This window comes from Cyprinus carpio, chromosome B3 (assembly GCF_018340385.1).
Source record: "Cyprinus carpio isolate SPL01 chromosome B3, ASM1834038v1, whole genome shotgun sequence".
Taxonomy (NCBI): Eukaryota; Metazoa; Chordata; class Actinopteri; order Cypriniformes; family Cyprinidae; genus Cyprinus; species Cyprinus carpio.
In genome coordinates, this window is record NC_056599.1 from 30,043,094 (window position 1) to 30,070,292 (window position 27,199).

Consider the following 27,199-nt stretch of genomic DNA (forward strand, 5'->3'; position numbering starts at 1 on the left):
GTAATTAGGCCCATTACCCCTTCCCTCCCTCCCAGCCTCTCAGATATATGTATATCTGATAATACAGAAACATTTAAGGGATGAAAGTTACATAATACACTTAACTCAGACAAATTTAACACACCCATATTCAGAAAAGTTCCTCTACATAGTTGAATTAAAATGTAATTTTTAGATAGGTGTGTGAAAGATCATCTCGTAACAATACCAGAATAATATTTTTTTAATATCCTCCTTTTTTTTTTTTTTTTTTTTTTTTTTTTTACACATTAAGGTTTACATATTAAATTTACTATACATCTGACTTAGACTTAAATGTCAAAATGCCACAAAAAAAAACAGAGCACACAAAAGACTGAACACCTTATTTATTGTTCTGATGTGTCATGTATGTGTTTGTTTCAGAGCTCTAGTTCAATCTTGACATCCATTTTACTTTTGTATGGCTCTAGAACAGGCCTGACCTCCTCAGACAAAAACCTTGTAACCTGAGACAAAGAGAAAGTGGAACGGTATTACAGCTCACATCATTCATAAAAACAAAATATGTGATGAACATTAGTAGCACAGCAGTGGAATGATGCGTGTGTGTACCTGTTGCGGGGCTCGGCCGATGAAGGTTTTGGGGTCCAGTATGGAGTCCAGCTGTCCGATGATGGGGGCGAAATATGGATCAGCCTGAACCCGAGCCAGCAGGTCATTATCCCCCCCTTCCTGTTTGACTACAGCCGCAGCTTGCTGGGACAGCACCCGAATCTTCTCATGGCAGTCCTGAGTGTGTTTTCATTACAGACAGTCAGTGTTAAACATCAGTGTTTCTTTCCTGCATCTACTGTGCTTACAGAGAAATATGTAATTTATTCAAACACCATTGGTTGATTTGCTAAAGCAAAATTTAATTACAAGACGAGATCTTTCTAATTTGTTAATCACCTGTCTGTTTCCTCCAGCCTTCACCATGGCCATGATGATGTTTTCAGTAGCCATGAAGGGCAGCTCATGACGGATATGTCTCTCAATCACCTATAAAAAGAGAGAAAGAATTTTATATATATAAAGTAGTGCTGTCAATTTAATGTGATTTATGAAAGTACTATAAAATTACTTATTCCTAGTGTTTTATTGTATTTTGTAGTTTGCTGTTGTTACACTGATGTTATTGGAAGATTTGTAAGGTGACCTTGATTGTCATGAAAGGTGCCTGCCTATAACTAAAAATGCATAAAAAAAATATAATATTTCCAAAAAGCAAGTTTTTTTTTTTGTTTTGTTTTTTTTAAGCAAGTATTCCAATATATATATATAATATATATATATATATATATATATATATATATATATATATATATATATATATATATATAATTGTCTAATGTAAAGTTTTTGAATGTACTAATTGGATCAAAGGCAACAATAAAGACATTTATAATGTTTCAAAAGATTATATTTCAAATAAATCTTGTTCTTTTGAACTTTATATTCATCAAAGAACGTTAAAATTTATGACAGTTTCCATAATCATATTAAGCAGCATTTCTGTTTTCAACAATAATAAAAAATTAAATGTTTCTTGTGCACTTTTGATTTCTAAAGAATCATGTGTCACTGAATTCTGCAGTAACGACGCTGATAATTCAGCTGTGCATCAGAGAAATAAATTACACTTTATAATATCAAGATATAAAACACTTTAAATTGTAATAATATTTCACAATATTATAGTTTTTGCTGTATTTTGGTCAAATAAATACAGCCTTGGTGAACATAAGAGACTTTTTTTGTTGTGTATGCAATTAATTACATTAAAATAAATTTATGTGACTAAGTAATCAGTGTACCATGTAGTTCATCTGATTAAAATACACCAATTACTGCTCCAATAAAACCTTTAAAATATTTGTTTTGAAGAGATTTTACTGAGACAAACACACCTTAGGATACACCACCAGTCCTTCAGTGATGTTCTGCAGAGTGCTGAGGATGATGTCCGCTGTGAGGAAGGACTCAGGCAATGAGATCCTCCTGAATACACATAGAAAGCAAATCTGAGACAGTAAGCTGCTGAAAGTGCTGAGTCAATACAATGCAGTGCCACATCACATGGTCAGAGCACAGAAATGGTAACAGTGCCTGTTAGCGCTGTCGTCCAGGGTTCTTTCCAGCCACTGCACTGCTGCTGTCTGCAGGGGGTCTGACACCAGCGCCATCAGGTGCCGAGCAAGACTGCAGCAGCGCTCCGCACGCATGGGGTTTCTCTTGTACGGCATGGCACTGGAACCTGCAGACAGAGAAAAACATGACAAATCAAAGAGGCTGACGGATTATATCACGAAATTCAGTGTCTCACATACAAACTCACCAATCTGCTCTTTCTCAAACGGCTCCTCGATCTCTTTCAGATCAGAAAAGGAGAAAGTTCTAATCAAACAGCTGATGTTTGTTGCTGTCCTGTGATCACTGTAGACTTTTACAGCAGCTCATTTATGAATGCATAAAGCTGATCTGAGTTCATTTGTGTCTGACCTTATGTACTGTGGCTGCGAGGCTGGCCAGCACACAGAGGGAGTCGATATCCACCTTACGACTGTACGTCTGACCCGTCACCAGGTATGATCTGGTATGAAAATAAGTGGAGGAACTGATAAACCATGTGCACATAAAGTCATATACAATGTAAGATTCTAGCCAACAACATGCGATTGAATAACACGAAGCATTTAGAAGATCGGTGAAGGATTTAGTAAACAATAAATGGAGAAATAAAGAAGAGTGTACTTTTTAAAACCAGCCATCTCAGTGACCTTCCTATCCAACTCCTCCACCTAATGGAGAAAACAGTCAAAATATTAATAAATAACGCCAGTTCAACCATAGAATGAACCACAAAGATATGAAGTCATTGACATTTTTTTCCCAACAAAACTGCATACTCCACAAGAAGTGTTAAAGCTACATAAAACCCAAACACAATCAGTGCTGATGTTCTGGTGTAACAATGGCAAGAGATTAATTTTAACTTAATAATGTATTAATTACAACAAAGTAGGTCAGTATTTTTTTAATACATATGAAAGAAGGCTTATGTACTCATCATGGCTGCATGTATTTGATCCAAAAAAAAAAAATATTAAGAGTAATGAAATATTATTATAATTTAAACAGTTTTCTATTTAAGTATATTGTAAAATGTAATTTATGCTGTGAAGGCAAAGCTGATTTTTCCTCAACCCTTACTTTAGTGTCACACAATCCTTCAGAAATCATTTATTAAGCATTTCTTAGTAATATCAATGTTTAAAACTGCTTTACTATTCAGTTTTCTACAGTTTAATACTTTTGTGGAAGTCTTGATATGCTTTTTTCCAGATTTTCAATAAAATAATAAAAAACATCATTCATTTGATTTTTTTTTTTTTACCGTATAAAAAAGTAATAAATCGCGATTAGGCAGAAGCTGCGATTGTCATGCGTATCTTTCAGTGAAGCATGGTTCTGTGATCAGCGGTAAATCTCTATCCAAAAGCCAGAGGGCGCTCTCGCACTGAAAATCCAAATATGCCCCGAAGAAGAAATCCAGGCAATATTGTGTGCCTTATTTATTCAGTTTAAGAAGCCACATCATCTCATAGAAGTAATTATTTCAAACACTTGACTGATGTTATGAAGTGAATTTGGAGTAAAAACATGTTATTAAATGCAGTATTTTCACGTGCTCTCAGATGGAGCAGGATTTACTACACAGAGCCTTAGTCATAATCGAGAACGATTTTGTCGATTTCATAATCCTACAATTATATCTGCGATTATGAACGTAATTTCGCATAGCTTGTCAGAGAACTATGGCTCTACGTAGTAAATGCTGCTCCACCTGAAAGCAGGTGATGGAGATTTACTGCTAATCACAGAACCGGCTTTACTGACTAAATGCACATGACAATCGCAATTAATCGCGTGTGATTAATCGTCCAGTCCTAAATCATCATCTTAGGCTATTTTTACAAAGTACACACTAGGTATGAAGTAAGCCAGTGTTGAGGCATAAATCTTGGATGCAGCTGCATTCACCTTCTCATGATCCCCCTGGAAGAGCTGCAGGAAGCTGGCCTGAGTGCCTGTGGTTCCTTTGACGCCCCGGAAGCGCAGGTCCTCTCTTGCACGCTGAAGATTACGCATGTCCATGACCAGATCCTGCAGCCACAGACAAGCACGCTTCCCAACTGTAGTCAGCTGAGCTGGTCTGAGAAAAAGATGGGAACAAGGAAAGGGACAATAAAACCCAAAACCAGCTTAATATTTTTGTTTTAAATTAGGGATGCTCTGATCCACCTTTTTTGCCTCCGATATCGATTCCGATACCTAGGGTTCAGTATTGACCGATACCTATACCGATCCGATACCTGTGAGGTCCCCCCCACCCCATTTAAATATATCTCTGTGTGTGTGGAACTGATAATCATACTTTTACAATCTACTCGATACAGACTACTTCATTATAAAGAAAAATTAAATAAACAATAAATATGAAAACATATAAGCCTATGCATATTCATAGGCATCTATGACAAATATTTTTCATATACTAGGTTAGTGGATAATTCAGCAGCAAAATTTATTCTAGAAAAACCAGTGCACAATAATTTTAGAAATCCAAACATTTATTGAAAAAACAATTTTGTGGATGACCGAATAAAAGTGTTGCACTAAATATGGTAAAATGTTACACAATGCTATTTGTGTTATTATAAAATAAATTCATTAAAAACATTCATGAAATGTATTTATATTTAAGTATATACTATAAAATTAAAATACATTTTTTAATAAAATTTTTTAATAAGGCAACAACATATGATAAATACGATAGGACAAAACAAATACAGGACAGCACGAAGCACTTACAATGTGCGTATCCGGTGTGCAGAATGATGTGCTTGAAGCAACACGGCGTCACTCAAGTGCATTCTTCTGCACACCGGATGCGCAAAGCACAAGGGGAAGAGAGATTGATTATGCGTAGTGTATTATATCTGTGCAACAGTTACTGAGCCTTTCTTTTAACGGTTTTAAATTTCAGTTATAAAACATTTTATAGTCTTTTCTACGCCCGAGTTTTGTTCTCACAGACACCTGGTAGCAAGTAACAAAACAACATTTATTTTATTGGTTTTAGTTTTCAGTTTTTTTTGATTTTTTATTGTCATGAATTTACTAATCAAGTATAATAATGGGAACACAGAATGATCTTGAGCTTTACTGAGCTGACTGTCGTAACCGAATGCCACCAGGGTTTAAAGGCTGAACGGATGACTGCCTGCCACAGCAGAGAACAGAGTTTGTGTGAACTTTAATGAAAGGACTTAAATATTACTCACAGTAAACATATGGCTTCAGAATTAACACAGAATAATTTGCACAATAAAAAAAAAAAAAAAAAAAAAAAAAAAACCTCGGATTTGGATCGGCCCTTTCTGACTGATACCCGATCCGAGAAAAATGGCAGTATCGGAGCCGATACCCGATATGATTATAGGATCGGCGCATCCCTATTTTAAATGAAGAAAAGTTAGAAAGAATAGGAAATATTAGCATGGAAAATAATGTTATGCAGGTCAATGTGAGTGGGATGTTTTAGAGATGACAAGAATAGAAAACAAGGAGGAAGAAAAGAAAACGGTATAAAAGTTATTTTACATGCAAACTCTAAACATGCTATTATATCTTACTGTTTATGTGTCAGGTCTGGTACATGCACTGAACTCTGAATTTACTCACTGATAATGGGTGAAGCCTAAAGTCGGCAGGCCAGCGTATTTCTCTGCAAAGTTCGCAAGCCTGTCTATGACACGAGCCAGCTATAAGAGAGAGAACACTTACTGCAAGTGGATGGTAATTATGCACTGGAAATAAAACTGAAATAAAAGTAACTGAAAACTGTTTTGATTTTGATATTGAATAGAAAATTCAAGATAAAAATGTATGTTTTGTATGTTTTTGTCATTTTTGTAAGTTTTTTATTTGTTTTTTTTTTTTTTATTTGTTGAATTTTTTGAAATTTTTTTAATTTTTTTTTAACATATTTGTCCATTTGAAAAATTTGTCAAAACTAAAAAAAAATATATATATATATATATATATATATATATATATATATATATATATATATATATATATATATATATATATAATATATATATATATATCTATCATATATATATATATATATATATAATACATCAGTTGTTTTGATTGAAGTGGTAAATATCAGAAAGTATCAGGTTACCTTGGGTAGCAGGATATCAAATCCATCACGCAGCATGATCAGATCCTGCAGATAAAACATAAACGCATTTAGTAAGGCAATTAAAAATAAAATTGTGATTTTCTTCTATTAATGGATTTTTCATGGTGGCTAATATACACACACACACTTCTATTAATTGCAACATTCAAATTAAAAAATGGATTTAATTCATGTTCCCTCTATAACCATTCGGCTCAGTATATAAATGTTGTGCTATGATTAGTAGCCAAAGTAATAGATGGAGTCCAATCATTATTTTGGAATTTAAGTGTTGTTTTTGGCATTACAGTATTTTGTGCCTAAGTGGATGATGGGAGCAGCGGTGGGACAGCAGTGAGCAAACGTGTGCACATGAGCCATGACATCATGCCTCAACTTCCTCTCCTCGTCCGCAGCCATGATGAAATCAATGTCCTCCAAGTGAGACTCCATCTCGCTCACCTGGGCATCGGTTATGGGGAGACCCAGTTCCTGCAGAGAGGATATTAGAGCGATGAAGAGACAGTTGCAATGAAGCTAGCAAAATATCTTTTCAGAATCATCATTATTTAATTGTGCGTTCTCATTTCTATTATTTAGGTTACATTTAACACCATCTAACACTCACTTAAAGTTAGTCTTTAGAAACATAATTTAGGAAGACTGTTAAATGTAATTTGTAGCCAATGAATCGTAAAATAAACATCTATTTCAACAATTTAAATAATACATAACTGATTTTATATTTTAGGATTTTAAAATTTATAAAAACATATTGTAAAGTAAAGATTTTCTCATAAAACTATCCGAATTTGCAAAATCAGTGCAACATTAGAAAAATGGTTTACAGTGAACTGAAATAAGCACATTCACATACACAGACAGAGAGAGGGTAAAGATCAACCCTCAAGAGCCACTCCTGTTACCCTGACATTTACATTAGTTATTTTGGAAATGCACACACTCTTTCCCAGGGCTTCGTCTAGTACTATTTGTGCCTCCTCAGTGTGTCCCAAGGACTACCTCAGTAAAGTTCTGCAGCGTGACTATATTTCCAGAGCATGATCATACGAGGGGCGAACAGAACCCCGTCTGTCTCCACAGGTCAGAGAATGACCACCATGTGACCACATGACTGTGTTCAATTAAGTGCTAGTCAAACAGACTGTGGCCTTTATTTGGAGCTTTATGGATTACAGGGTGATCACACAATCTTAGTTCTTGATTTCTTTACACAAATCAAACAAACAATCAATAAGACAGTCGACCCATGTCAGCTAAACCAGCCAATTTCACCGTTCTCAACGGTACTCAAGCCAACTATTGTTAGTCTCAGCAACTGAATATCTGTTATCTGAACTTGAGGGATGTCTTCTAATACTAGTCTTAACATTATCTTCGAAATGGCTTACTAGGAACTTAAGGTTTGAAAAATCCAGTGACATTTAAGCTGACACATACAGAGCTACTTACACAAAACACGAGTTGTGTTGCAATATTTAGTGTTTCATGTTTGGACAATAAGTGGACAATTTTTTTTTTTTTTTTTAGAATTATGATTTTTTGTTATTTTGTATTTTTGTATGTAGTATGTTTATTGTAGTAGGCTTATTTTGCATGCATTTTTACATTTTCTATTTTACAAACAGAAAACAGAAAAGATCTAAAATAGAAAGATGTAAAAATGCATGCAAAATAAACCTACTACAAAAATACAATAGTGCAAATAATCATACTGCTGTAGTTTAAAAAAAAAAGTTGTCTTGTCCACTTGTAAAACATTAAATATTGCAACACAACTCATGTCCACCCTTTTAAACTATTTTTAGACGAAGACAGCTGGCAACTTGAGACTTCCACTCACTCAAGGTCAAAACCTTAAGACAGAGTCGCACTGGGCATTCAGAGAATCACAGTGCCAACATAATTACTCTAATAGATAGTCTATAGAAATAAACCCAAAAGAAATAAACTGACCTTTTCGGCCTTAGCGAGGTAAAGCCACAGTCTCCTCCATGTGGTGAATTTTTTCATGTCGCTGAAGTTGAAGGCCATCTCTTTGCTGGCGTACCGGGACACCAGCGGTGAGCGGTACTTCATGAACTCTTCCCCGGATCCCTCCATTCCCGCAGCAGGGTAGTGAAGCGCTGTCCACACGCGGACTACAAGACACAGCCACAATCTCGTGCAACTTCTTCTTCTTCTTTTTCTCCTAAATGGCGGGTGGCATCTAACAATTAAGGTGCATAATCCGCCACCTACTGTACTGGAGTGTGGGCCAGAAATGGGTAGCCATTACTGCCACTGCCATTGTCATTACTGCCACTGCCATTATAGTATATATATATATATATATATATATCTATTATATATATATATATATAATATATATATATATATATATATATATATATATGCTTATGGTTAAATTCTCTTTATTAAACTAGTTTCTTTCAAAAAATTTAACAAAACATTATTTATCTGTTTTCCAACTTTAAATAAATTCTTAAGATTTAATATTTTCACTCCATATTTCTTCAATTCATCTTTTTCCCCCATTTGTATTTCTTATTTGACACATTGACTAAACATGCTCTGCTGATTCTTCTTCCATTCCACAATCACACATCCCTGATGGATGTTTTTCAATAAATGCATTGTTTTATTTAACCCAGTATGCTTCTTCTTTTTTTTATTCTTATTTTTTTGTTTTTTTTTCTTCTTTTTTTTATTGTTGTTTTTCGTCTTGTTCTGTATTTTGTTGATTTTTGGCAACTACTGATCTGGAGTGTGGAGTGTGCATAGATTTGGAAGAAGCAGTTAAAAAAAAAAAATATATATATATAGATTCTATCCAGTGTTCCTGTGTTTTCAGGTATTTAAATAATATTTCATGCACTCTTGGTTGCCTTGACCCATTCCCTAACAATACTTTTAAACAAATATTATCTAATTACCTAATTCTTGAATTAATCGAAATATCTCCCTTTCATATGAACACTCAAAAAGAATATGCTTCACTGTTTCTGATTCTCCACATTTGTCACACTTTCCCAATTCATGCTTCCCTTTGAAGACTATAGTTTTATGCTGTACGTCCAATTCTTAATCTCGAAATGATGACATCTTTCTTCCTATTTCCATATCTTTTTCTCTTATTTCCAACACACTCTGGAAATGATGTCTTCCTTTAGACCCACTATTCCATAACTTTTGTCATTTCTTACTTACTTCAGTTGATATCACTCTCTTGAATTCAGCTTTACTTAAAGCTTAAAGGGGTCATATGATGCAATTTCAAGTTTTCCTTTCTCTTTGGAGTGTTACAAGCTTTTGGTGCATAAAGAAGATCTGTGAAGTTGCAAAGACTAATGTCTCAAATCCAAAGAGAGATTCTTTATAAAAGTTAAGACTCATTCACCCCCACCCAAAACGCCTCATTCTAACACGCCCCCACATGTCTACGTCACTGTGTGGGAAGATTTGCATAACACCGCTCAAATGTTCACACAGAGAAAGAAGGCATAACTTAAGTGTTGCTGCCACCTACGCTGCCATGTTGTGGAGACGCTGTGTGTTTCGTTGTGAAAGCGAAACTACTTTGTTTGGGCTTCCAAAAGAGGACACAACTAGAAATCAGTGGTTAAGTTGTATTTACAACACTGTTCCAGAACACTTCAACCCAAATATTCAGATGTGTGCTGCACATTTTATGGAGGACTGTTTCCTGATCCTGGGAGAGAAGACTACAATGTCGGCTGTTCTGACTCACAGCCTCTAAGTACGTTTACATATTTAAAGAATTTGCAACTGATTGCTGTTTGTCTTTTCTCTGATCACAAATGCAGACATGGTTTTATGTTTAAGTGGCGCGATGCAACACAAGGCTTAAAAAGACAGTATAAGTCAGTATAATCAGTAATTATGTCCCCACTGGATGCAAAAAATGCCTTGTTTGTAATGTGTTTTATTGGTTTTGTCTGGTCATCCCGGGACACACGGAATCACAGTATGATAAGGGGTGAGAAATTTCCGTCACATGCTTGAGGTATTCGGCAAATCACAACGCAGTGGATAGCTGGCCAATCAGAGCACACCTCGCTTTTCAGAACGATGAACTTTGTAAAAATCTATGCATTTCAGAAAGGCAGGGCATAGAGGAGAAACACTAATGTACAGTATGTGGAAAATAATGTTGTTGTTTTTTACTTTAAACTGCATAAACACATTTCATTACACCAAATACACAACATAATGTTCTTTTTAGCAACATCATATGACCCCTTTAACTAATTTCTATTTGTGGATGATTTCTGGTGCAAGTTTCCAGGAGGAGACTTATCCTGCATCCCAGTGTTCATACTATCCATCCTAAATATGTTGAAAAGAGAATGCCAAAAGTCCCCGGATGGCCCACTACTTCAGGTAGATATTTGAAGTGTGGATCCGTGCACACTCTGATGGCTAATATTACCCACAATCCATTGCGCTTTGAAGAAAGATTCTGTTTAGAACCACAAAATATATATATATTATTAGTGCTGTCAAACGATTAATCTCGATTAATCGCATCCTAAATAAACGTTTTTGTTTACATAGTAGATGTGTGTGTACTGTGTATATTTATTATGTAGCCTATATATAAATACATACACATGCATGTATATATTTAAGAAAAATGTTACGTTTATATATTAAATATATTTATATATAATATAAATTCTATGAATATAAATATATACATGTAAATGCATGTAAATATTTTTAAAACATGAAAATATATATTATGTAAACAAAAACTTTTATTTTGGATGCGACAGCACTAATATATATATTAAAAAATGAAAAACCTAAATGCAGAAACACTAGATGGATTCAAATTTGATATATTAGGCTATATATATCAAATATATATATCAAATTTGATTCCATCTAGTGTTTCTGCTTTTAGGTTTTTAATTTTTTGTTATTAAGTGATCAAAAAGCAAGATAATACACAGATAAATTAGAGAAATATAATCTCTAACAAGACTCTATGTTAATGCCTTATTTAAAGAGATAGTACACGGTTTTCTCAAAGTCTCCTTTGTAGAGCCATCCTCTGATATTTTATTCTAAGAGTTTATCATCCCAAGTAATTTAACAGATTCCATGTTCTTCAACAGTCCAGAGTTTTTAATGTTCTAATATTTTTTAGCTACATTTTATATTCAGATTTGTGTAATTTTATTTGTGTAACTTTTCATTCATTCTGTTTTTTTAAACAATTGTTTAATTATATAAATATTGCTTTATTTATCTTATTTGTACTCCCCATACTGCTGTATGCTGATTTAATTTATGACACTTTACAATTTTAGAGGGATTTTTTCTTTGCCTTGGTGTCCCTTGCTCTAGTGTTTCAGTGCTGCTGAGTTTAGGTCAGACTGCAGAATCAGGAAGGCAGGGCTAAACTTGATACTTCCATCTTTTCATTGGTCTTATGACAGCCTTTGCCCCACCCCAAAAATTACTATGTATTACTACCCAAGAATTGTGGGAGGCTGCTTACGGTATAATATGTCAAACTCAGCCCACTAGCTCTCATAAGATTACAATCACAAGCCACATATTTTTTTTCTCCCTACATCCCTGTTCTGCTTCTTTCTCCCAGCTCCCTCCTGCTGTTTGTCCTTGAATGTATCCTTTCATGAAAGAAAGAGGGTGAAAAGGAAGCAAAGGGAAAGGTTGCAAGGGTGTTGTATAAAAATTTAAAAAAAAAAATCAGTTGAAGAGGGAGGGAAAGAGAGTAGGAGGGAGATGAGAGGGGAGAAGGACATGTTTTGAGCACAGGGAACTGGCTGCTGAGAGTACACAGCAAGAGAGAGAGCGAAAGGGGGAGAAAGAGAGCAAGACAAGGAGACAGCGCACCAGCTAGACACAAGATGGCTACAGTCTCTTCTGATTTAAATGCTGGTAAGTGACACTAAACTTTAATTTCAATTCATCTCACTAGTATGCCGGACAGTCGTTCACTTTCAAATCCCACCTACACACACAGCTGACTCACTTCCCTTCTGCATTACATGCGCTTCCTGTGTCTCAGGGGCTTTCAAATGCACACTAGAAAGTCTTGGCTGCATCCAGATCAGTTTGCCATCATACAAAAGCAGATTCCTACAAAAATGTCATTCATTCTGTTCCTGGATCAACATTAGATTGAGCTCAAAAGGATAATGGTTAGGTTTGATGCAGCATTGCTGGAACTCTTACCATCCGCTGGACTGTACCAAATCTAACAGAGACAGGGCATAAATGACTGAACTCTTGCAGAGGATATGGTAGCAGAGAATGGAAGGGAACCTTTCTTACCCATCAGATATAAATGTTATTTTCCAGTCACAGGACTTGTTATGTAGTTCAAGACTACATGTAGGCTACCAGTTTTCAATTTATATAGAATCATCATCACTGTACTATATAAACCTGATCAGCAGGTTACCAGGATGTAGTTGTAAATGCTCCAGGGATGCTCAGGGTGTTATGGATGTACTCAGCATTGACAGAACTGCAAGCAGTTTCAATCGCTCACTACATCACTTTCATCTCTATTTCTCAAAGCAGAGGGCTCTTCTCTATCCATCCGGCGCCTCCTGTTGCTGGGTTTTCAGGGCTCTGGTAAGACCTCAACACTGAATACCATCTTGAGCCAGGAGAAAAACCCTACTGACAATTCCCAAACAGACCAACAACAATGGGTAGACATACTCACCTGGCGACTACTGATTGTTGACACCCCTGGATGGAGGCTGGAAACCGAAGATTCAACTGATGAGATGGACTCTGAGAATCAGCAGTCCATCATTGATCGATGTTCTCCTGGTCCTCATGCCCTGCTGCTGGTGATTCCCATTGGAGTCCCGTTCACCGAACACCACTGGCAAGGTCTTTGGGCCAGAGTTAGGGCATTGGGAGCAGGGATATGGAGGCACACAATGGTTTTGTTCACCTGTGCGGACCAGTTGCCACAGGATATGGGTGTGGAGGAATTTATTGTGGATGGCGGGGCAGCGCTGCAGAGGCTGGTGGAAAGGTGCGGCTGTAGGTACTACGCCTTGGATAACACCCGCTCAGACAAAAGTGCTCAGGTTACAGAGCTTTTGCAGAAAGTGGAGGAGATGGTGCAGGAGAATCAAGGCTGGTTCTTTGAAATGGTGCAGCCAAGCCTTGGATTTGGGGATGAAGAGACTGACAATGAAAGAGAAGAGGATAGAGGTACAGAAGTGGAGAGAACAGCAGCAATGTTTAGATCTCCACCAAGAGGTGAGTTATTGTCTATTTCATTCTCTTTTTTTTCTTTGGTTTGGTGGTAGCATTGCAGAATGCCCCCTTAAGCCTTCTACACACTGCATGATTTTAGCAATCAGTGTGCAAACCACACTGTGCAACATTGCTCTAATAAACTTGGGTATGACATGCATGCAGACTGTATGATGATGACACCTACCGACTCATTACAACGCATGTTATTATAGAAGAATGAAACGTCATCAGTATGCGCTAGTGGTAAACAAAAAGAGCATTATGAATAACACTTTGGCAGTTGGAGTTTTTATGTGTGCTGAAAAAAAAGTGGCGAAAGAGGAAGGGATAAGAGCTTGAGGTAAGCAGTTTTATGTTTTTGTGCCATGTCGCGTTGATTTCATGTTGCATTTTTATTGGCTGGTCAGTGAACGTGGGTTGTAGCAGCAAACACTGTGCGATGATCATGCTGAATTTCTGACACTGTCAGAAAACCTCTGTAGGCTATCTTTGTTCGCAAGACAGTGACAACAGCCATCTCTGAACCCGTCTCATTGTATGACATAGGACCACCAATTAAGAGCCACGATCACAGATATCGCCACGATTGTTTCGCAATGCCAATCTTTCATAAAAATTGTGCTGTGTGTCTGGGGCTTTAGACCAGGGCTCCTCAGATCATGCCCTGGAGGGCCAATGCGCTACAGAGTTGTGCTCCAACCCTGATCAAACTAACCTACCTGTGATTTTCTAATAATCCTGAAGACATTGATTATCATGCTCAGGTGTGTTTGATTAGGGTTAAAGCTAAACTCTGCAGGAAAGTGGATCTCGTGGGCCAGATTTGAGGATCCCTGCCTAAATCCCTGTTCACATCAAGAATGATAACTATAAAGATATTAACGTCCACACCAGTGGATATCGTCTGTTTATTCTACGCGCACACTTTTCTGCCGCTTTAAATTCTCCTGCTTGTTATAGCAGGATGGATTCTGATTGGATGTCAATGTTTGTATCATTCATCAGCTGGAAAAAATATTTCTGGGAGTGATTCCAATGATATCGTTTTTCTGTGTCTTTATCATTATAGCTGTGGTGTGGACTGCTATTCTTTAATACTGAGAACGATTTTTAGAACTATATCTTTATTGTTATTTTTATAGTTATCGTCCTTGTGAATGGACCATTACTATGTAAAGAGCATTAAGATCATGTGAAGATTATTTTTGTCAATTTCCCACCTTTCCTTTTTTTAACAGAGTTACGAGTGCTGTTAGTAGGCTGGCGTGGAGCAGGTAAGAGCTCTGCAGGTAATCTTCTTCTGGGCTGTCGTGCGTTTGAATCAGGACGCCCCACTGAGGTGTCGGTCCGCCATCAAGCATTGGTAGCTGGTCGGCGCCTCACAGTTGTCGACACACCAGGTTGGGATTGGTTTTCCGTCCAGCGCACACCAAGCAACATACGAAGAGAAATCAAACTGGGGGCAGGGCTACTCCATCCTGGTCCACATGCGCTCTTATTGGTCATCCCCGTGGTCTCCTCCCTCACTCCCAAAAAGAGACAGGCCCTTAAGAGTCACTTGGAAATGTTTGGTGAGGAGGCCTGTCAGCACACGCTGGTGCTGTTTTCATGTGGTGACTGGCTGTATGGCACATCAATTGAGGATCACATCCAGAGAGATGGAGGTGAGCTGCTGAAACTGATGCAGCATTGCTGGAACTGTTACCATGTGCTGGACTGTACCAAAGCCAACAAGGACAGGTCACAGGTTACTGAACTCTTACGGAAAATAGAGGAGATGGTAGCAGAAAATGGACAGAAACCTTTCTTACCGGTCAAATGTAAGTGTTTTAGATTCCACACCTTAATGACTTGCACATCACGTACATATTCATTTGTTCATGTGAATATTTGTCACGTACATTTAAATCTAATAATTGCTTCCTTGTTCTACAGTGAACCAAGAATTAGACGAGGAGGAAACGAGTGGAAGATGCATTCTGCAGTGAAGGCGATATAAAGTGCAAATCATAGAGGAGTGTAAAAGTTACTGACCTTTTTGATCCCAAAACAAACCGTATTAATCCAATCAGTGGCGTGCACGGGGAGGGCTCGAGCCCCTGCCCCTTTAATCACCAAAGCTAAAGTGCCCTTTCGGTCCGGGCTATGTTCCCGCTATTTCTACTGAGGGGGACAACCCCCCCATCCTGTATCATACAAACAAAACTACAATCTAGATTTCTGGGTCCTTATGAATTCGTTACTGGACATTCACCTTTGCTATCTGCACGTTGCACTTACTGAGATATTTTTTTTTTTTTAAACTTGTTTCCTTTTAATCCTGTGAGCTACTAATAACAGTAATAACTAAGACCACAAATAACAGTAATTCTCAGTACTCAAATATTGAACCGCTTGCCAAATGCATGCAATGGTTCCAATGATGATTATTATTTAGTGTTATGTAAAACGCATGGTGGCACCGAACAGATGAAATGGCCAAAATGATTCCATCCATTTCCACATGGTATGGCAGAGCTCTTGTATTGCCCAGTATTGTACAGTATTTATATAACCTGGTAGCTTTTCATGCACATTTAAACACTGTCAGATAATATTTAGTAAAACTGCATTTTACGAATTCAGTAATTGTAGCTACTTATACTTACATGTAGTTTGAATGTACTGTATTATCATAAAGTCTGCACCTGAAATAGAGCTGGATTCTTGAGTATACAACTGTTCAGACTGAACTGAATGTGCAATTGAGCTCCTTAAGAACATTCAGGGTTTCTTTTTGTTGTGAATTTGATGTGATTGGTAACTAATAAGGAGGACATATCATATTTACGACTGTGATGTCAGCATTGTGTTCTACCTAAACACATAGTTGAGCATTCAGGGCATGGCTATTGCTATTGCGAAATAATAAATATCATGTCTGAACATTTTTGGCACAGTATGGTAATACGCTACGATTTCCCAAGTGCTTGGGCAAACATTTCAGCCTCAGAAGTGACATTCAACTGGTTTGACTTAAGACATTCAGATCACTTAAGTTTAGCTTTTGTATGCTTTTCACTTCATATTTTCATATTAATAAAGAATAATTTTACATTGAAATTGCCATACCAAGTGATGTTTTTGTCAAATACATCTTCAAGTTCAAATTTTTTCGATTTGTGAAAACCATTTAAATGAATGGAAATTGTTATTATTAAAAACAAAAAACATATATTTTTTTTCTATAACTGACAGAGTCTGTATTTGTTGGTCTTGGTTGTTAATATTTATTTATTTTTTTTATTTATATAGTTTAATTTGCCTTGGACTAAATATATTTACTACATACATTGAATAATTTTTAAGCTTTACTCTAAATCCTCAAAAATCGTATCTGATTACCTACCTAGAGGTAGTGAATAGTTGTCTAAAACAATTTTATGAATTACTAAAGCTAATTTCTGCTCCAGATTCATAATGAAAGGACACATGAAACACACACAAGAGTCTTTTTAAAGGTTTATTACACAAATAACATTCAAGTTAGTTCATAAGCAGTGAAAGGCCCATAGACGGTCAATACATAATCTAACAAGTGCACACCACACCATTTCTATGAATAAAGTTTAAATATTGATCATTTCTACAGCACAATTTCAAGTAGGAAATGTCAAGACAATCAACAATACACTCTTATATATAATACTCTGCATACACTGAGATACAAAAGATAAAAAATACACTTGTAAAGGTACATCAGGCTTTACTACTGATAGCTGATATGCTAAAAATGAAGCTGAATCTAAGTCACTGGGGAAGAATCAAAACGGTTATTTATTTAACCCTTCAGGAAATACTTTCTTTTAGGACCAACATCCCTAGTATTCTGCACTTCAGGCTATGCTGAAACCGTCCATTTCTCTCAGCTTCAAGCCTCTGTGTCCATTTTTTTCTACGACTTCATACTCCTGCTCTCTCTTGCCCTCTTAACTTCATCCATTAGCTCTTTCAGGTACTGGATCTCTTTAGTGAGCGATTCCGCTTTTTCCGCCAGCTCTTGATTCCTCTCCTCCAGAGCTGCACACTCTGACTGGAGGGATTCCTGCTCTGTGCGCTTCTTCTGTCGGTAGCGGGTCGCCGCAGTCTTGTTCTGCTCCATTTTCTTCAGCTTCTTCTTCTCAACCACAACCTTTGCGCCACTGGCTGACTTCACTCTTCCTGTGAGGGAAGGCGACTCGGATTGCTGATTTTGGGTGGGCTTAGAATCAGGTGAAGGGTATGGCTTCACCCTGCAAGACCGAGACTGGGGAGAGGCTGGGGTTTGTGGGTCAGGGGAGGCTGGACTTGGGGGATTATCCACAACCACCTCAACTGGATGGGTCGCCATCACATTAGCCTCCTCTTTGGGAGCAAGAACAAGAACGATGCGGGTCGGGGAGAGGGACAGGACAATTTTGGGCACCCGCATCTCATCGGGGGTTGGACTCTGCACTTCGGCTATGTCCACCTCGCAACCAAGCTCAAGGGTGTCAGTAGGGGACTCAGGTGGAAGGATGGAAGGCGATGGGACCGGGGAGGCCGGTTCAGACTTTATCTCGAGCTCGGCCTGGGGCTCAGGGACTACAGAGGAGGAATCTGACACTTCACATGGTATTGAGGGAATGAATGAAGCAGAAACTGGAGTATTCAAAGTGAATGCAAGGTTAGAAAGCTGATCAATTTCAGGGACAGACACTGGGGGAGAGGGTGAAGGGGTGTTGTTAGAAGCTACAGGGTGGGACTCCAGGTCTATTTGTGACTCCAGAGAAGCAATGAGTTCCTCAGGAGAACTGGGCGGATCCTCCGAATCATAGGAGTCAATTAAAGACTCCAGATCGAACTCACTAAGATCAATTCGCTCTGTCATCCAATCCATTTCACTGAATGAATGATCTGAAACAAAAAACATGTTACATTACTGACTGCTCCAACTATTAATATGCTGAAACAACAGCACTGCAGGTATATTCTGAACGAACCGCTACACCCCTTACCATTACTGCTGTCTCCACCACCATTATCTAGGCACAGCTCATCTGAGGAGAACCAGGACAGGGACAGCTGATTGAGCCCAGCCTTCTCCCCCCTCTGAAGGGAGGGAGGAGTGCAGGGTGGGGAGAGAGAGGGAAGTGGAGAGGAAGAGAAAGATGAGAGGGGCGATTCAGTGCCTCCGAGAGGAAGAACCTCCTCATCTTTATCTAGGAAGGACCCCAGAGGGTCAGCCATCGGTGATGATGGGTCCCAAAGAAGGACCTCCATATCGTCCGGGCCAAACCGTGAGCTCATCAAAGACATGGCTAGCTATTTCAAGTGGAATAAGAGAGTCTTCTACTGAGAATTCAAATAATTTCGTGCTGTCAGGTACAGCAAAGGTCAGAGTTGCCACAAGGGACCTGCAAAAACAGATGAAAAGTAGTTAATCTCTTACACGACAATAAATGCAAACTTAAATCTTAAACGTAAACAATCAAATATGAAAGCTTTTATGGAAGGAAAAAATAATAAAGCCTCATTAGGTATTCGTGACGACATCATCTGCCCACACCCTACACTTCTACCCATATATGGGCATCTACCACGTGACGCTTTTATCACTTAAGGTCAGCAGACTAGGTTTCTATTTATAAATGCTCAGCTCCAATTTACCAGAGGCAAAAGAGCTCATTGGTTAAATAAGACATTTAACGTAAACGAAAATATCAGTTTCAGTTGAAGACACTGCGATGTGCTGTAGTTGTATGAAAGGGGGAAAAACACACCGCCATTTCAGGGCTCGCCCGCTCCCTTTTAAGGAACGTGCGCCATTTTATAAAGAGCATGCGGCCACAAAGAAAAGTCAAATAAACGGTCTCAACTCGTGTTAACTTGAGCACAACATTACCAGATTTATTAGAAATGAACCCCCATAGACAATAGGGACAATATGTTACATTTTAAAACACAAATGACTACACATCCGTCGATTGATGTTGTCGCTGTGGAGCAGACATATGGCGCGCTAAGCTCGAGACAGCTGTCTAGACATTATTCGAACGCGATTATGCTACATCTATTTAAATTAATAAATCCCCACTTTACACGCAAGGCACGTAAGAAATAGTCTAAAACACGTATGGTCGTAATGTTGATAACTTTAATTGTAGACTTCCGCCTCGCCGGCTGTCTAAACAACATGACACTGTAAGACACAGACAATTAAAAGTATACTTACGCCATTTTTGAATAAATGTACTGAGCCAGTGCACTATGTTGATGCACTGAGGAGTTTGCGCGCTGTCTACAGGCTGCAGATCACACGGCCATTTCGGCGAAGAGCAAAAGCGCTCGTATATCGAGAAAAAATCAGCTGAGAAAAGACGCGATCTGCAGCTGATGACGTCGAGGTCGTGGTAATATAGTGCCGTAGAGCCGCTCAGACATATCCTTCCGCCAGAGCGCTTTGTTTTGTGTTACTGGGCGCAGACAGCATATAGACCCATCGCTTTTGAGTACATTTGTATAATTCATTATGAATATAAAACATAAATACTACAACTTTTCATATCTATTCAGATATAGTTTGTGATTAGGAGTCTTTTTGATTATGTCAAATGTTGAAAACGAATATTGTTATTCGAATATAAGAATATAATCAGAGCCCGACTGGCATCAAATAGATATATCAACACTGTGTTTGTCTATCAGTCGATAGATTGACAAACAAATGTGTCGTGTGAGCACAAAGTCTATCAAAACAAACATGAAAGCAGAGCATGAGTCATTTTAGGGAAGGTTGTCCATAATCCCCGTATGTAGGGTTGGCTCTATCGTCCTCTGCTGGACAAAAAATAAACTAGTTTTTCCTCAGTTGTGTTTACGGGAATTATTGTCACGGAAAGCATTGCTCTTGCTGGTGAAAAAAAAGTAAATAAAGGGACGAAATAGGCTGTATTAAGCTCGTGTAGAGACAAAGGAGAATTTGAAAAGCAGGTGCGTAGTTTGTTTACACATAAGTTTAGTGATCTATTTCAGTGATGCATTTGAACAAAGAAAGATACACAATAAAAGACAGCTCCCATCCTGAATTCATTCATTTATTTTCTAGAGATATCCATTTAAAAACAACACGTAATTCTGTACAAAATTCAGCTTAAAATCCCAGCTAAGCAAACAGTGTGTGCAAATATTTGACGATTTCTTTCAACATAAAAAAAAACAATAATTAAAATGTAAAAGCCCCACCATGTTCAGATTCAATTTTATAAACAATGTACAATAAATATCTAACGAGATCAAAGCAACCTTTATTTAAAACAGATATTTTGGTCTAGTTGGTGGTTGAAAGCTAAGTCACTTCTTTTTTAAATAATGATAACAATATTTTAATATAATTACAATATATTAGAAATGTGGAATAAACTTCTCTATGTGATCTTTTACTATAATAGCATATTATTGCTGGTAATATTCCTATTGAATCAAAAGTGCTGCAGCTGCAATTGTAGTGTTCACCATATATATATATATATATATATATATATATAAATATATATATATATATATATATAAAAAGAAAAACAGAAATCTAGAATAATCAAAACATTACTGATATCTTGTGTTGATTTGTGATTGATTTGATTCTCTCGCAGTGGATTGCTCTTGGCTAAACATTTGCTAACTGTCAGCCTTTCATCAGACGAGCACAATGCAGTCCTGCCGTGCGTATCTGTGAAGAAACCTGATCTTTGGGTTTGTGCCTGTCTTTGTTCCTAAACATTAGTATAGATCAGTCACTAATTCAGCGGTCCTTTCCTTGCTTCAGGCTCGGCCTCAGGTGATTGTAAACTACAGAGGACATCAATGGAAGAGTGCTGCATAGACCAAGGCCCTCTTGAGCTGCTTCACACACACTGTGTTTACACAGGGACTCTATTTTCCACTTGTATTATTCTGATTAGCTGCCGTTTCTGCCTCAGGGAACAGGTCAGGGTTTTCTGCCAGTGTAGAGCGGATTCTCTTCTTCTCTTTAAACCGGCCCGAATGTGAGACTTTCACGTGGCGTCCCTTTGTCGCGGTTTTGTCCACAATGCGTTCCAAGCGGGCGTTAAACTGGCTGTCCGCAGCCGCGTCGGGTGTCCCGGGCGTCTCCCCGGCATTGCTGCTGTGGTCTCCAGGGATTTCGTACAACACTTTCGGCTCTGATTTCTTCTTACGCAGGAAGGTCAGTTTCCACCAGGCTGGTGCTGGTTCTGCGGTCGCCATTTAGATGAAAACAGACTCTGAAAGCTCTGCAAGGGAGACAGAATGAAATATATATACATGAGAGTGTTATATTTGTGACTAAACATCATAGGCCTACCTTTTCAAAAGGCACACCTTTGTACCTAAACAGTCCATATTGGTCCCTTAAAGGTACAAAAGTGTACCGTTTGAAAAGGTACCGCCCTTTTGTACCTTTTTTTTCTGAGAGTGTAAATAGGAGAATGAATTATGAACGTGTAGCTTTTTGTTAAATGTGAACATAAGTAACAGGAATGGACATAATGTGTAAGCTGAGCCCTGAGGGTGTGAGCTAATGCTAATGTAAGATCTGTCTCACATTATAAAGGGCAGTCGCTAATGAATTTTTTAGTGCAATTCAATAAGCACCATATGGTGGAGGTATGCAAAGTTTTAAGCTGTAGCGCTTCGGTTACAGGCCTCAAATTTCACACACGCTGTCCTGCAGCTATATGCTAGGAGGATGGAAATGCTAAATGTAGACCACACTAATGTTAAATGATAGAGTGTTAAGCATATTTTATTCTCATGTATTTGTATATGAGTTAATAATATTGATTATACACACTATGGTTTAAAAGGGCAGTAAATGTATTTATGCACAATACAGTAAAAACCTTAATATTGTGAAATATTATTAGATTTTATGCAAAGCTGAGTTTTCAGCATCATGCAGTCTTCAGTGTCACATGAAGCTTCAGAAATCATTCTAATATGCTGATTTGCTGCTAATTATTATAATTAAGTTAAAAACAGTTGTGCTGATTAATATATTTGTGGAAACGCTGATACAATTCTCCAGGATTCTTTAATGAATATAAAGTTTAAAATATCAGAATTTAGGTCAAATAGAAATTCTTTGTAACAATTTAAAAGCCTTTACTGTCATTTTTATTCTATTTAATGTGTCCAAAAAAAGAGTCCAAACTTTTGAATTATAATGTACATGGACATATAATTTACATAAAACTGTATATAAATGTCACTATATAATTCATAATTTAGTTAAACTGACCTAATAATGTGGCAAAACATCACATTGAGCTAAAAGAGCATTTGCCAAATTTGCCAAAATTTATGTTTCTCATGATATTGGTCTAAATGAGGGTTTGAAAATTTTGACATTATTTATGTTTTTTATGCTCTTGGACTTCTCTTCTCAGGTCTGAATGTTGCAGCAGGTTTCATTTTAGTCCAAATGTTTGAAGTGCTGCTGCTTTGCTCACACTACAAATGTGTTTTAAATGATTCATTCATTCATGTGATTTTACACGGTCCATTCACGTGTTAAGAGCTCACAGTCCAGAGAGCGTTCACACACAAGCTACAATGACTGCTTTGAAGTAAACCATTACAATAAAAGCAAGCACGCCTTCGATATACAGCACACATGGCGGAAATGCTCCGTATCATATTTTGAGGTTTGCTGCTCACTCACACACACACAATGGCAGCAAAAAAACAAATACTCTGGGCTACTTTTTGATATCCTGGAAAACTTTTATTGCTTCACTGTCCATTATCACATCTCGAACTGAATCAGCCTGCTGTGAAATGTGAAAATCAACACCCACACTCAGATTCACACAAAACTGCTGTAGCGTGGTAATATCCATTCATGGGAAAGGCTTGGCTCTGTTGCTTAGCAACAGAGTGGTCATTTTCATACAGTATGCTAATTTCTGTTCGCTCTCAGGGCTTTGACTCTTGCTCCTGCTTTTATGTTCACGAGAGCAAACAGAGATCAGGTGGTGCCAGTCAGCTCCCTTTCAACCTTACAGCCTTGTTTTTTAACCGCTTTTAACCTTATAAAAAGAGGGCCTTTAATCCAGATGGTTGTAACAGTAAAGCATTTCATTACACTGAGGGAAAAAAATGGTGTAGGATTTGCTTGGAAACAATTTTTAGCCCTATAATTGCTAACAAATTTCACAAATAATTAGTTTTGAAGTAGAATGACTGAAAACTTTGAAAAATGTATTTTTTACAATGTACTTCTATATTTTAAAAGCTATAAGTGCATACTGTAAAAGTATTTGGTTTCAATGTTAAAAAAAAAAGTGATGTCAACACATACAGTCTTGAGATACAGTCTTGCAACTGTAGTTTAAATTATGATTTATAATGCACTAAAATTAGGCCAGCTTTACAATGGGAAATATCATGGTTTTTACCAGGATTAAGAAAAGGAAGGTTTTTCTTTGCATGCAAGGGGAACTTTTAAGCAAAACACATGGTCTTACAGCACTTCATGCTGTTATGCGTGCATGTGGTTTTCATACAAAGATAAAAAATAATGATAAGGGTCAAGGAAATCATTGTTCAGGAGGAAAGGCCAGTGCTTTCCGGGAACATGTTAACGGCCATCAGGAACTGTGTGCCGATTATTCAAGGATTTGATAAGATTGACAGATCATGATAATGTATAGAAAACAATGGCTTCGGAAAAAATCAAACTTCTGATTGGTCTTGTCACGCGAATTACGGGCAGCGTTAATTTCTTGCAAAACCGTTTCAGTTTATTACAGGCATCACAATAATAACGACACAAAGTACATTTAGTTTCAACAGAAGCTCCCACGAGAGGTAGAAATCTCTTTAGACATCTTGATTAATTAATTAATTTTTCGGTGGTTGGAAAAAACATCAGGTGTTAACTGGAGGTCCTCGGAGAGCTTTGCTCTGAGAACAGTCCCACTGTGAGGGAGTTGTGGTACATAGTAAGTAAAAGTAGTGAAAATGATGACAGGAATTGTGCTGATCAGAAGAACTGCAGTAAAAAATCTTCTTGTGTTTACAGGCCCAAAATGTGCCTAGTTCAGGTTTATTTTCATGTTGTTTTACACTATTTCAAAAAGAGTGTAAGATTGGGATAACATTGAAATTAAGGCAGAAAAAAAGGTTGAAAAAGAAACTGGTCCCAAGTTTCCCCAGAGGAACATTTTACTGCTCGGAAGTTGCTCTTTTAATGTTTAGGAGACCATTTGGAGATCTTAAATATCTATAATGTTTCTCAAAAAAATCATTCAGAAATAAAAAATATATATACACATGAATGACAGTCGCTGATCTGTCCTAGTGGGCACCTTGATATCAATTTGACGTCAAATATTAGTCAAGACTTCAGTCGTAGGCCAGTATGTTTGACATTGGATTTACGTCAACTCAGTGTTGTCAAGTCTTTGACATCATTTTGATTAGCATATTTAACCTGTTTTTTCAACATCAAACTGACGTCTTTTCAACATCAATAGACAACTGAGATAGTATGAATATACCGCTGTATAAACTGAACATGGATAGTACAGCACAGATAATTTGCTTTTGAGAGTACTGGAAATTTTTGAATTCATATTGAATTCTGTGACTTTTAATTGCAGATTTTAGACTTAGCACATCTGAGTCGAGTTTGAGACATTTCTGTGATCTCCTCCGAAACTGTAGAGGAGATACATGTGAGATTATTTGTCTAGTAGGAACAAAACTGAAAAGTCTTTTATTATTGGAAGAAGGGAACTTTGTGTGTGAATACAAATACCCAAGCACATGGTAAACAAAATGAAGCAGGCAGCAGAGGCACTAGACTCCATAACGTTCGCATTTAATTTCATAACAATGCTTGTTTCTTCTCTATTTGTACACTTGAATTAGACTACTAATATTCTACTAGGAATATATCACTAATTTTGGACTCAGAGAATCATTTATCACAGTTATCTCTTATTTATAAGGCTGGGATCTCTTAATTTCAATTCAGGACTCGACTGGTTCTTTCCCAATGCAATGATACTGTCAGGATAAGTAAATTCAAAAGATGTTCATGTTGCCTAGTGAACTTGTACTGTTGACACAACTGAAAGAAACGTTTTGCATTTCAAAGTGTTCACTTGATTGAAATAATCCACGTACACACACACACACACACACAGACACACACACACACACACACACACACACACACACACACACACACACACACACACACACACACACACACACACACACACACACATCTCAGGCTCTTCATTGTGCTTGATTAGTCAGTGATAAAGGTTCACTGTTTGCTATGAATGTGTAATCAAATGTGTCTCTGTCCAAAGGTCATAAAAATTCCCAGCTATCAGTATGCTTTTTTCTCTAGAACTTACTATAAATTTCCATACCATCCATTAATTTCTTTCTCTAGAACTCAATATTAATTTCCTTTGATCTGCATTTTGCACAGTAATTTTATCGGTCAACCAATTAATATGACACTGTAACTGGATGATGTTCCAAGGAGTTTAAAGAGTTTTCCCAGCCATTGAATTCCAGTAATAAGTCTCTCTCACCTGTGCAGGTAAATGTACGTCCGTTGAGGTGGTTGTTATCTGCGTCAATATCCTTAGGTTCAGTTCTCTGTCCAGTTGAGTCCAGCAGGTGAGGTCATTGCACTTTAAGACCCTCTTTTCTGTGAGTTTCTGTCTATCTCTTCTCTTCTGTCTCTCCTCCAGCTTGGCTGTCCTTCTCGTTCTCTCTGGAAGCCAGGTGTGTATTCACAGGTGCGTGACTCCTCCCTTCGGCAGCCACATATCAGGCCCCTCCTCCCTCTGCTGCCTGAATAAACAGAGCAATGTGACATTAGCATCACACAACAAAAGCTATATATACTTGTGTGTAGAGGATTAATGACTGGATCAGCTTTTGATATTACATTAGTTCATGGTTAAGACGCTATAAAGGGATGTTGGGAATGTAAGCGGCAGAGATTGTTTTAATAACAGATTTCTTCTTTCTTTTTAAGACTGTCATGTATATTACATACGATGCATTCCTATTTAATATATTTTTTAAAATAAATATATAGCATTTAACGTATCTGTAATGATGGTCCACTGAACAACAATTTGTAGATGAATCCAAGTGCATATTTATTATACAGAGTGAAATCCAAAAATCCAAACAATACACAAAGACTTAACTTGACTAGACTTGACTACATGAAACAACTCACTAAACAGAGGAACACACCCCCTTTGTCCCTAGGTGGACGTGCTAGCCTTATTAAAATGGTCACTCTGCCTAAACTACTTTATTTTTTCCAGCACATTCCAATTTTCATCACTAGATCTTTCTTTAAAAATTTAGACAGCACAGTACAGCCATTCCTTTGGGGAAATAAACCACCACGACTTAAGAAATCTATTCTTCAACTTACTAAGTCAAAAGGTGGCCGGTCTCTTCCAAATTTCCAGCACAATTTTTGGGCGTGTAATATTAGTAAGATTTAACTGGAATAACCCCCACTTACCCAAAGATTATCCACCCTGGGTTCATGCAGAAACTTCTTCAACTGAA

The 27,199-nt window shown here is 37.4% G+C and overlaps 4 protein-coding genes across 5 annotated transcripts; 1 reads left to right on the forward strand and 3 right to left on the reverse strand.

Annotated features, from left to right (window-relative positions):
• Positions 1-353: 353 nt before the first annotated feature.
• On the reverse strand, positions 354-8,502 carry adsl (adenylosuccinate lyase). The gene is made up of 13 exons (XM_042720709.1): positions 8,258-8,502; positions 6,570-6,772; positions 6,281-6,326; positions 5,773-5,852; positions 4,066-4,237; positions 2,776-2,822; positions 2,522-2,614; positions 2,360-2,445; positions 2,131-2,278; positions 1,932-2,022; positions 934-1,023; positions 595-771; positions 354-488 (listed from the first exon to the last, which is right to left on the reverse strand). The coding sequence occupies exons 1-13, from the start codon at positions 8,402-8,404 to the stop codon at positions 402-404; spliced, it is 1,467 nt and encodes a 488-aa protein (XP_042576643.1). The 5' UTR covers positions 8,405-8,502; the 3' UTR covers positions 354-401.
• A 3,314-nt stretch (positions 8,503-11,816) lies between these two features.
• Positions 11,817-16,669, forward strand: si:dkey-110g7.8 (GTPase IMAP family member 8). 2 transcript variants are annotated; one of them, XM_019077356.2, is made up of 4 exons: positions 11,817-12,235; positions 12,884-13,582; positions 14,821-15,402; positions 15,518-16,669. In XM_019077356.2, exons 1-4 carry the CDS (start codon positions 12,205-12,207, stop codon positions 15,568-15,570), a joined length of 1,365 nt encoding a protein of 454 aa, XP_018932901.1. In that variant the 5' UTR covers positions 11,817-12,204; the 3' UTR covers positions 15,571-16,669. The 2 variants fall into 2 exon arrangements, with proteins under 2 accessions (XP_018932901.1, XP_018932900.1); XM_019077355.2 differs by having other exon boundaries at positions 11,818-12,235; positions 12,881-13,582; positions 15,518-16,668.
• Positions 16,670-17,071: 402 nt separating this feature from the next.
• On the reverse strand, positions 17,072-19,989 carry atf4b (activating transcription factor 4b). Its single transcript, XM_019077352.2, has 3 exons — positions 19,815-19,989; positions 18,598-18,996; positions 17,072-18,496 (listed from the first exon to the last, which is right to left on the reverse strand). Exons 2-3 carry the CDS (start codon positions 18,896-18,898, stop codon positions 17,517-17,519), a joined length of 1,281 nt encoding a protein of 426 aa, XP_018932897.1. The 5' UTR covers positions 18,899-18,996; positions 19,815-19,989; the 3' UTR covers positions 17,072-17,516.
• Positions 19,990-20,660: 671 nt separating this feature from the next.
• On the reverse strand, positions 20,661-26,418 carry prr15la (proline rich 15 like a). Its single transcript, XM_019077351.2, has 2 exons — positions 26,194-26,418; positions 20,661-21,870 (listed from the first exon to the last, which is right to left on the reverse strand). Exon 2 carries the CDS (start codon positions 21,842-21,844, stop codon positions 21,512-21,514), a length of 333 nt encoding a protein of 110 aa, XP_018932896.1. The 5' UTR covers positions 21,845-21,870; positions 26,194-26,418; the 3' UTR covers positions 20,661-21,511.
• Between the last annotated feature and the right edge of the window lie 781 nt (positions 26,419-27,199).

Bases quoted from the DNA above. Each gene is read 5' to 3' on its own strand.
- adsl (XM_042720709.1), bottom strand. From the start codon at position 8,404: ATGGAGGGATCCGGGGAAGAGTTCATGAAGTACCGCTCACCGCTGGTG. The intron at 2,279-2,359 runs GTGAGTTTGTAT...CTCTGTCTGCAG, and splicing joins GTTTGAGAAAGAGCAGATTG to GTTCCAGTGCCATGCCGTAC. The intron at 772-933 runs GTGATTAACAAA...AAACACACTCAG, and splicing joins AGGCTGGAGGAAACAGACAG to GACTGCCATGAGAAGATTCG.
- si:dkey-110g7.8 (XM_019077355.2), top strand. From the start codon at position 12,205: ATGGCTACAGTCTCTTCTGATTTAAATGCTG. The intron at 12,236-12,880 runs GTAAGTGACACT...TATTTCTCAAAG, and splicing joins CTCTTCTGATTTAAATGCTG to CAGAGGGCTCTTCTCTATCC. The intron at 13,583-14,820 runs GTGAGTTATTGT...TTTTTTTAACAG, and splicing joins GTTTAGATCTCCACCAAGAG to AGTTACGAGTGCTGTTAGTA.
- atf4b (XM_019077352.2), bottom strand. From the start codon at position 18,898: ATGTCTTTGATGAGCTCACGGTTTGGCCCGGACGATATGGAGGTCCTT. The intron at 18,497-18,597 runs GTAAGGGGTGTA...TTTTTGTTTCAG, and splicing joins TGGTGGAGACAGCAGTAATG to ATCATTCATTCAGTGAAATG.
- prr15la (XM_019077351.2), bottom strand. From the start codon at position 21,844: ATGGCGACCGCAGAACCAGCACCAGCCTGGTGGAAACTGACCTTCCTG.